The 11501-nt window shown below is 35.5% G+C and overlaps 1 protein-coding gene across 1 annotated transcript; it reads left to right on the forward strand.

Moving 5' to 3' along the window:
• The first annotated feature begins 8881 nt into the window (after window positions 1–8881).
• Window positions 8882–9897, forward strand: LOC129062740 (olfactory receptor 5B3-like). The gene has a single exon (XM_054563770.1). The coding sequence runs from the start codon at window positions 8956–8958 to the stop codon at window positions 9895–9897; it is 942 nt and encodes a 313-aa protein (XP_054419745.1). The 5' UTR covers window positions 8882–8955.
• Window positions 9898–11501: the final 1604 nt, after the last annotated feature.

The raw sequence follows: 11501 nt of genomic DNA on the forward strand, positions 1-11501 counted from the left end.
TAGACTTAGAACTTTCATTCCCTCTGCAATTCAGCACTAAGGCAACAGCTGAAAGAGCACCAGAGGCATACAAGGAGAAACTGAAGTGACTGGCATCAGGGTGCATGCCAGGAAACAGCTTCCTCCTGGGCAAAACTCTAGAGGTCAGGCAGCAGCATAGTTCCCTCTCTGAACCCGCCCCCACACAGAGCCACAGAGTCGTGATGTAGGTTGCCCTGCCGTGGCGATTACCTAAGGCTCTGCCCCACAATATTTACAGGTGGCTTTTCTACATAGGCCATGTTATAGGGCATCAAAGCAGTTCTTCCCAATACACAAGAAACAAACACAGGGAGGCTGCCAAAATGAGGAGACAAAGAAATATGGCCTAAATGAAAGAACAGTACAAAACCCCAGAAAAAAAAAAACTTAGCAAAATGGAAGTAAGCAACCTATCAGATGCAGAGTTAAAAACATTGGTTATTAAGATGCTCAAGAAACTCATTGGGTACTCCATCAGCATAAAAAAAAAAGCAGAAATGAAGGTTACATTAAGTGAAATAAAGAAAAATCTACAGGGAAACAACTGTGGAGTGGGTGAAGCTGAGAATCAAATCAGTGACTTGGAACATAAAGAAGAAAAAAGCATTTGATCAGAACAAGAAGAAAAAGAATTAAAAAAAAAACAAGGACAGGCTAAGGGACCTCTGGGACATCTTCAAACATACCAACTTCTGAATAATAGGGGTGCCAGAAGGAGAAAAGGAAGAGCAAGATATTGAAAACTGATTTGGAAAAATAAGGAAAGAACACTTTCCCTAATATGGTGAAGGAAATAGACATATAAGACCAGGAAGCACAGAGAATCCCAAACAAGTTAGACCCAAGGAGAACCATACCAAGACACATCATAATTAAAATGCCAAATGTTGAATTTGGGAGGAGGGGTGGGCAGGGCAGGGGAGAGGACAACTGTAACTAAACAACAATTTTAAAAAATTTTAAGTCAATCAATAAAAAATTAAAAAAATAAAATAAATTAAAATGCCAAAGGTTAAAGCTAAAGAGAGAATCTTAAAAGCAGCAAGAGAAAAGCAAAGAGTTACCTACAAAGGAGTTCCCATAAAAGTGTCAGTTGATTTCTCAAAAAGAACCTTGAAGGCTAGAAGGGACTGGCAAGATGTATTCAAAGTGATGAAAAAACAAAGACCTACAACCTAGATTACTCTATCCAGCAAAGCTATCATTTAGAACTGAAGGGCAGATAAAGTGCTTTCCAGACAAGGTAAAACTAAAGGAGTTTATCATCACCAAGTCATTATTATATGAAATGTTAAAGGCAATTATTGCATTTTGCCATGTATAATGTGTACTTTGTTCCCTAAATTTTTGAGGGAAAAATAAGGATGTTGATTATACACGTGTAGTACATGAAATACCTTATATCTGTTCTTGTGTTTTTAATTATTTGTTACATAACATTTCTTATATATATATATATGTTCAAAAATAAATGCTAAAATTCTTTTATAATAGAAAAAACAAGTATCTAAATATAAATAAATAAAACTGGAATTAAAAAATTCTTGTGGAATAAAGTTTCATTAAAAATGTTACAGAAATACTGTAGATAAATATTTGTAAAGCTACTATTGCCACTGTACCAGTATTAAAATGTATTCTACCTTGCATTCATTTACTATTTTTTATGACAGATTTTATATTATACCCATTTGAGAATCCTGTAAATGCTATGGCTTCATTAAACTGTTGCTGATCATTAAAAAAACAAGATAAAAAGTTTTTTAAAAAGTTCTTTTTCCTGAAAGTTTGGGCCAAAAACATGGGTACACATTATACATGGCAAAATACAGTATATAAGAAAAAGAAGATCAAAACTATGTACATTAAAATGGCACTAAATTCACAGCTATCAACAATTGAATCTAAAAAACAAACTAAACAAACAAGAAGAACAGAAACAGAATCATAAATGTGGAGATGATTTGGAGGGTTATCAGTTGAGAGGGGGAATGGGGAGAATGGGGTAAAAGGTGCAGGGGATTAAGAAGTACAAATTAGTAGGTACAAAATTGAGAGGGGGGATATTAAGAACAGTACAGGAAATGGAGCAACCGAAGAACTTATATGCATGATCCATGGACATGAACTAGGGGGTGGATTGCTGGAGGGCATGGGAGTACCACGTGGATGGGGGCAAAGGAGGAACAATTGGGACAACTGTAATAGCATAATCAATAGAAGATATTTTTTTAAAAAAGAAATATCTCCCATCATCAGATTTGAGGGGCCTTTTTATTGTCAATTCAGCAAGATTTGTAAACTGGCCAGTATGTCTTTAATTACTGTCTGTTATGAATGAGAGGTTTATTTTTCTATATGTCTTTACCCTGGCCCAACATTATTTATTTCCTGAGGGTGCATGTAGAATGAAGTAATTGTTTTTGGTTCACAAGTTGTTGGACCATAAGGAGCCATAGCTGCAATAGAGAGGGCCATTTAAGCTATTCAATAGCCTGGATGGGAAACTTCTATAATGATTAATTAAATTTTAGGTTATCTCCCTGGTGGCGATGAATGATATGTCCTCTGTATGGAGGAAATGTAAAACAAATATTTGCCCATAAAAGCATCACAATGGAAAAGACAGGTTCATTGTTTCTTGCAGCATTCACTTTCCACTCCTGAACACACAGCCAGGCTCAATTTCTCACCCTTCATGAAGTTAATTTAGACTATGTTATTGTGTCCTTGTCAGTTAAATGTGAGTACAAGTCATATGTGTCACTTTCAGGTTTCTCATTCAATGTTTCAGGCAATCCTCTACTCATCCTCATTTTTTTGTCATCAGCTGTACAGAGAGGATTCAAAACTCAAGAATGGCAAAATCACTAAATAGAAAAAAATAGGTTACTGAATCACTGTATTATCACCCATAAAACAACTAATTGAACAACTTGTATGACCTTGGCTGTGAAATATTAGAAGTTGCTTATATGGCATTTAGTATTATTTATACTAATAGAAAGTTCCCATAAGTCACACTATATGCTGTGAGGAGGATGTCAGTAGTGAGAAGCTATATATTGAGAAAAACTGACAAACCACTCTAACACAATTTAATACCAGAATTGTTTATTTGTGAATCCTCACCCAACCTCTAAATCATAACTGAAATGGCTAGCACAAATAAAATTAGCACAGGTTTTGGAGACAGAAAACATATCAACTTGAATTCCAATTCAACCAGCTTTTTGATACAGGGCAAGTTAATTAATTAAATGTTCTGAGCTTTCAACTGGGGAAGATAATGCCTATTTCACAAAATTACATACTTATTAAACCAAAACATAGCACAATGCATTAAACAGAACAGATGTTCAAAAATTTAGTTGCCTTTACTCTCCATTTCATTCCCTGTCTTTCATTTCTTCCTCTATATTGTCACTTTTTTCCATATAGCTATTGAAAACTTATTAATTATATTAGTTTGTATTTATAGTTACTGTACTACTGAATAGTGAGTACTCTGAGGTGAATGATGTCATCACAGGTAGGTCTGCATTCTCAGAATTTAGTCAAATGTATATTACATAAAAGAACTCAAGAGAGCCTAATGAAATGGTGATTCAGTCAATGAACAAACTTACGTTGGCTGACTTCCTCAATATTGACTCTATCCCTCATTCCTTCATATTTTCATCCAAAATGTATAATTGTGTATTTATTTTTACATCTGTTTACTTCTTTAATTTGTGTTCCCTAGAAAAATAAAAGTTCTTTGAATACATTATATTTTATTTATTCATCCATTAATGGACATGTAGTTATTTGTACCTCTAGGCTATTGTGAATAATGCTACAGTGAACATAGGAGTACAAATATCTCTTCAAGATTCTGATTTCAATTTCTTTTATTGAAAGTTTATTAAAAGGTTATTATTATTTTATTAAAGTTTGTTCTTTTGGATAAACACCAGAAGTGGGATTTCTGGAATATATCATTGTTCTTTCAGTTTTTGAGGAATCTACATATTATCTGCTATAGTGACTGCATCATTTTACATTCTCAACAATGCACAAAAGATCCAGTTTCTCTGCATCCTCACCAAAACTTATTATTATTCTCTGTTTTTTTAATAATGGTCATCCTCACAGGTGTAAGATAGTATCTCATAGTGACTTGATTTGCATTTTCCTGATGATTAATGATGTTGAACATCTTTTTATATATACACCTTAATGTCTTCTTTAGAGAAATATTTCTTCAAATACATTCCCCAGTTTTAATGGGCTTTTATTTTCTTTTGCTTTTGCTTTTTTTTGTAGGATTTTTATATGTATATTTCAGATATTAACCTTTTTTCAGATATAGGGTTTATAACTATTTTCTCTCACTTCAGTAAGTTGCCTTTTTACTGTGTTGATGGTTTCTTTAAAAAAAAGATTTTATTTATTTATTTTTGGAAAGGAGAAGGGAGAGAGGAAGAGAGGGAGAGAAACATCAATGTGTGGTTGCTTCTCACAGGCTCCCTGCTGGGGACCTGGCCTGCAACCCAGACATGTGCCTTACACTGGGAATCAAACCAGAGACACTTTGGTTTGCAGGCCGGCTCTCAGTCCACTGAGCCACATCAGCTAGGGCTATGGTTTCTTCTGTTGTGCAGAAACTTTTTCGTTTGATGTAATGTCACTTGGTTCTTTTTGCTTTTGTTGCCTATGATTTTGGCACCCTACCTAAGAAATCATCACCCAGAAATAAATTTAAAACAAAACCAAAATAAAAATTTTAACACCCTTATAATAACAAGTGCTGGCAAAGAAGTGAAGTAGTTATAGTACATTGCTAGTAGGAATGCAAAATGGTAACGACACTTTAGAAAGTGTTTTGGCAGTTTCCATTTAATTAAACATACACTGTCCATCTTACCAAGCATTCCAACTCACAAATATTTACCCAAATGAAATTAAAACCTAAATTCATGCAAAAAAAGAGGAGAATGTTTAGATATTCTTTATTTTTAACCTCTAGACACTGGAATCAACACAAATATCCCTCAACTGGGGCATGGATAAACAATCTGTAGTGTCCACAGAAAGAAATATCATTCAGCAACTTAAAAATATTTTACTGCTCATATATTATGGGTTGAATTGTATCTCCCAAAATTTGTATGTTGAAGTCCTAACTCCAGTAACTTAGGATGTGATATTGTTTGGAAATGGGGTCATTACAGATCTAATTATTTAGAATGAAGTCATACAGGAGCAGAGAGGGCTGCTAGTTCAGTATGACTGGTATCCTTATAAAAAGGGGAAATTTGGAGAAAGACACACACACACAGGGAGAACACCATGTGAGGATTAACAAAGAGACAGAGATGCAGCAGAAGTCAAGGAATACACAAGATTGCCAGCAAACCACTCAGTAATCAAGAGGAGTACATGAAATTGATTCTCCTTTACGGCCTTTAGAAGGAATCAACAGGATTAACCCTGTCAACATTTTTATCTAAGAAATGTTAAAGTAAATTTCTGTTGTTTATGCCAATCAGTTTGTGGTACTTTTTATGGCAGATCTAGGAAATTAATATAGGTAACAATATGGATGAATCTCAAATGCCCCATACTAACTGAAAGGAGCCAGAGTCAAAGGCTACATGTACTAGGATTCTATTTAAATAACAGTCTTGAACAGACAAAACAATAGGGACATAAAATAGTTTAGTGGTTGCCATCGGATGGTAGAAAGAGTTGGCCACAGAAGCTCAGAGCTTTTTCTTAGATGTTGAAACTCTTCTACATCATGATTGTGTTAGTAATTATGTGACCACATAAATGTGAACAAACTGTTGGAACTATGCACTAATAATTATGAATATTACTATTTCTAAATTATGCTTTAATGAGAAAGTAGAGAAATAAGAAATAACAACAAGTAATACAAAAACATGTGTGCAGCCTCAACATATCCAGTTAGGTCCTCGTAGGCAATTTAATTGCTTCTTCATTAGGAAAGTGGGATAAGAGCTATGTGTGCCCTCATAGGGGACATCCCCAGAGAACTTCATGTCTCTATAACTCCCTCCTGATTCCCATGAATTAGCTCCTAAAATCCCAATATATTTCAATGTGATGTCATTTTTGCAGGACCAGACTGTGTTGAGTCACTTTGGCCATTATCTACTTATTTGAATGTTAACCATTGTTAGTACACACAGCACTTTCTAACCTCAGGATTGCATATAAACTCCCAATGCTGACCAGGGAAAACACTTCGAAATGAAAATTATAATGATTGACTTTTAAATAATAACTCCTCAGCAAGATGTTTTATGGAAGTTCTCTCATTTGCTATTCACAGACACAATTCTGTGAATTATGTGGGGGATGTAATTTTGTTCTTTATTTCACAGATAAGTAGAAGACAGGAGACTCTTCCATGGGTACACAAAAAGATGAATGGTGGATCCAGGACTTGAACACCAGTTCCTGGTTCCAGGTTGTGTTCCTCCGCTCATCTCTACCCATCTTAAAGATCTGGGAAAATTTGGACCAGTATCTGATAGAGAACATCTCTAGCAGTGTGCATCTGTTATTCCATGATGAATCTCTGATTTTGGACTTACTATTCAGAATTGACTGCTCATTCTTTTCCAACAGAAAGGTAAGCTTCTACATTTCATGTACACTTTTAGCAAGAAGTGTAATTTGTGCAGAAGCAACAGGGCAGTGTAATTTATTTATGCACAGAAATAGATTTTTGAATATTTTGCTAAAGCAGTGAGTTGAGCCTAGACATAAGTATCAAAACTTCCATCAGCAGGGAGTTTCGTGATACTTCTGAAACATTGTCATCATGCTGCTCTCTTAAAAGAGGTTTTTAAAAAATGGATAGGTGATGCTCTGATTGAATAGGTGCTAATTTCACCTTGTTCACTGTCTGTTGACCTCTCATTGAAGGTTAATAAAAAAAGATGAGAGTAAAATAATTTTTTTGAATTAGCAAGATTTATACTCCCTTATAACCTTTTCCTCATAATCTCATTCTTGTCACTACTAGGACATCTATAAATGCTGACAGTGAGGTGGCTAAAAGCACAGGCTTTTGATTTGGTCACAGCTGGCTTTGAATCCTAAATGTTGAATATTCCCCATACTAACATTTAGTTGTAGAGTTTTACATAGTTTCTCAAATCCTTAGTTCTCTCAGTGGTGAAATGGGAAAAAACTACTGCTACTTACTGTACATGTTATTGTTAGGATTAAGTGAAAAAGACTTTCTATATATATATATATATGCATATAGGTCATAAAGTCATATTACTGATTGTAGAACTCAGTATGTTCTACAGATGGTTGTGATTATCAAACGCTGGCAAGCATCATGACTTTATGGGCCAAGCATGCCGTGTGAATTTGTGACAGGATTAAGGAGGGTGACAGTAAAACAATGATTAGTAGGTGATAAATGTCCTTCTATAGTCTTTAAAGTCAAATAAAAAGATAACAAAAATACTGTTCCTACACTAGAATAAATTATAATTTTTATACCACATAATTGGTCAATAAAACAGATCTGAAACCAAGAAACTAGGAACTTTTACCCACTGATCTTTGTGATTTGACTACGGGTTAACAGTAATGAAAGAAAGAATGAATTTAAGAAAGATGACTCTTTCAACCCAAGCCAGCATGTGAATTTTAAGGAACAAATTAAGGGGAAAATGGCTTACATGAAATGTCTGGAATAGCCAGTCATGAGGGCAGAGGAAGGGCTGAGAAACACTGGAAGCACAGAAAATCTCAGTGGACCGAGTGTGCAAGAAAAGGCAAACTGAAGAAGAAGGCTTCGAGACTACAAAACACATCCACCTACACCCAAGCCTTGTATTTTACCACACACCTTTCTCAAACAAAATTAGAGGTTATCATTTCATCTGATTCTGAATCCTAATCCTAATATTGTACCTAACACTAATCACTGGGCTAAATATCCAAAGTGTTATTCATTATTTTTAATGTATTATCTCACTTAATTCTCACAATAATACCTTGAGTTAGTTCTCATTACTATTTTCATTTTGAAGATGAAGAAAATCAGGCTTGAAGACATTAGATGAAGACCAATGACTTCTAAGTAGTAAACAGCAAGGTTGATATGCACCTCATCCCAGAACCCAAGCTCTATATGCAATTTTGTGCCTTCTCCTCAGAATTGCATCTATTGATTATATGTGCTCCTGCCGCTCCAGTTATCCTACCGCATGCACTATGCATACACCTTTCAGTTACTTCACTGTAAAACTCCAGACACTGATTTTGGGCCACTAGAGCACTGAATAATTATAAGTGGGATTACATTTATTTTGATTTAAATTCAGTTAATTGTCAAGAGCAGTGGACTTTGGAATCACTCAGCCTGGGTACAGAGCTTGGCTTTGGCAGTAATAATTTTGTAAACTTAAATACATTACTCAATGTCTGTGCTTCATAAGTTAAATGGGATAACAATCAGTCCTACAGGGTTATTGACAATAATAAATTAATATACATGCAAAGTGTCTAGGGCGGGTCCTGGCACATGGGCAACACAGATCTAAGCATTGACTAGGTTCAGAGAAACTTGATTGATAGATATATTCATTCCAAACATTTCATACTAATCAAGCCATTGCATTTTCTGTATCTCAGCTTACAAACTTATAAAATTTAAAAACTGGAAGTGCTCCATGAAAAGTTTCCAACTTCAACAGTGCATGCCTTGATAGGTAATTTGTGCCTTTATGTTTCATTGTCTGGTTCATACATTAGATCTGATGACTCCTGAAGTATAAAATAGTGCTATAATCAATATATATATATTAAATAAATTTCACTTCCATCTCTTATTTATCACTCTTTTTCTTTATTTCTCCTTGTTACAAGGCCTCCTGTGATTCCCAAACCCCATCCATGGAGAACAATACAGAAGGGGCTGAGCTCATACTGCTAAGACTAACCAAAGCTGCAGAGCTGCAGGTCCCCCTCTTTATCATGTTCACTCTCATCTACCTCATCAGTGTGGTTGGAAACCTGGGAATAATCCTACTGATATTCTTGGACTCTCATCTCCACACTCCCATGTACTTTTTCCTTAGTATTCTGTCTTTGGTTGATTTTTGTTACTCTTCAGCTGTCACTCCCAAGGTCATAGCTGGATTCCTCTCAGGAGACACAGCCATCTCCTACAATGCATGTGCTGCTCAGATGTTCTTTTTTGTAGCCTTCACCACTGTGGAATATTTCCTCTTGGCCTCGATGGCCTATGGCCGCTTTGCAGCAGTGTGCGAATCCCTGCATTACACCACCCCCATGACGCCAGGCGTGTGTGTGCGTCTGGGCATAGGCTCCTATGTCTGTGGTTTCCTGAATGCCTCTGTCCACATTAGGGACACATTCAGCCTTTCTTTCTGTATATCTAATCTGGTCCATCACTTTTTCTGTGATGTTCCAGCTGTCATGGCTCTCTCCTGCTCAAACAGATATAGTGGTGAGCTGATTCTTGTTATGGCCAGCTTCAACATCATTTTTGCTCTCTTGGTTATCTTGATTTTCTACTTGTTCATATTTGTCACCATCCTGAAGATGCACTCAGCTGAGGGATATCAGAAGGCTTTGTCTACCTGTGCTTCTCACCTCACTACAGTCTCCATCTTCTATGGGACTGCCATCTTCATGTACTCCCAGCCCAACTCCAGCCATTCCATGGACACAGACAAAATCGCATCTGTGTTCTATATGATGGTCATCCCCATGCTGAACCCCCTGGTCTACAGCCTGAGAAACAAAGAGATCAAAAATGCATTTAAGAAGGTTGTTGAGGAGGCAAAATTGTCTCTAGGCTTCACCTTTTAAAGCTGTAGGATCTACAATAACCTAATTTCATTCCTGTCATTTCTTCTCTATGCAATAACTCACATTTCACAACCTATACCTCATTTAAGTTACCGGGGTGATAACCTTTCCTCTTTAAAAGTCTATCACCTAAGAAAAAATATTATGTCCAGATACGTACCATCTGACTAGGGATGACGAGAGGGGCCTTAAGGGTTTTTAGATAATTTTGCCATAAACATTATTCATTATATTTGATTTGTTTATGTGTTCACATTTTCTCTACAACATGCCAGTGCAAGCATACACATAAAACAGGGCTCACACAAACCCATGAGTAGGAGCACTGCAAGGATCCCATTTGTGCACATACAGTCAAAAGCGGAAGTTTGTTAAAGGGGTTAGATGAAATACAGTTAGTTTTTAATTAAAAAGTTAAAATAAATAACTGTGGTATTAGAATATAAACTTATGTCTACCTTTTTTAAATTTATTTTGTTTGAAAAAATATCCTGAGTCCAAAATGAAAAAAGACCATAACCTGGATTTTTAAATAAAGGTATTTACTTTATGTCAATATATTTTATTCAGAGCTATATAAATATGGCATCTTAAAAGAGTTAATATTTCTGTCTTCAGTAAGTTTTTTTCATAGAAAAAGTATGACCATGTGATTTTTTTCAAAAGAAGCCTGAAAAGAAAAGGGGATCAATTGTTAATAAAGAAATTTCTCAATTTTCCTGTGTATGACTACCAACTCAAACTGTTAAAAACACCAAATAATGGTGTTATTTTTCCTCCCTCTGGAAATCCTATGAAAAGAGTGATGCCGCTCATTCATGAATACTTCGGTTTTAAATGAGCTTCATCATATTTTATCCCTCACCTACTCATTCATTCCACTTCATTCACAGCAAGGTTTTTGCTTTTCCTGTCCAATCGCATGCATGCTCTTGCCTTGGTCTTTGTATTTGCTGTTACCAATGTTCAGAAAGCTCCCTCTCTTCCTTCAGGTCTTTGCATCTTTGCTTGAATGTTTCCATACCATAGTCACCCCACTCCTCAATGGACATTGTTCCCTCCTTTCACTCCTTGACTTATTCTTCATAGGCTTAATCAGTACTCAACAATTAAACTATTATTATGAATTTTTCTGTTTATTCACTTGTTCATTTACCTCACTACCTAAAACATACACTACACTAGAGGAGTTACTTCGCTTCTTTACTAACCTCTTCCTCCCTACTACATAAATTATGACCTGGTTTGTAGTAATTTCTCAGTAAACACTTGTATAAGAAGGAAAGAAAGAAGGAAAAAGAAAGAAAGAAAGAAAGAAAGAAAGAAAGAAAGAAAGAAAGAAAGAAAGAAAGAAAGAAAGAAAGAGAAAGAAAGAAAGAAAGGAAGAAAGAAAAGGAAGGAAGAAAGAAAAAGGAAGAAAGAAAGAAAGGAAGAAAGAAAGAAAGAAAGAAAGAAAGAAAGAAAGAAAGAAAGAAAGAAAGAAAGAAAGAAAGAAAGAAAGAAAGAAAGAGAAAGAAAGAAAGAAAGAAAGAAAGAAAGAAAGAAAAGAAAGAAAGAAGAAAGAAAGAAAGAAGGAAGGAAGGAAGAAAGGGAGGAAGGAAGGA

The sequence above is a fragment of the Pteronotus mesoamericanus genome, unplaced genomic scaffold, assembly GCF_021234165.1.
Source record: "Pteronotus mesoamericanus isolate MK-2021 breed Mesoamerican mustached bat unplaced genomic scaffold, CSHL_Meso_final scaffold_83, whole genome shotgun sequence".
In the NCBI taxonomy this organism is placed as follows: Eukaryota; Metazoa; Chordata; class Mammalia; order Chiroptera; family Mormoopidae; genus Pteronotus; species Pteronotus mesoamericanus.

Coding starts and splice junctions, on each gene's coding strand:
- LOC129062740 (XM_054563770.1), top strand. CDS start 8,956: ATGGAGAACAATACAGAAGGGGCTGAGCTCATACTGCTAAGACTAACC.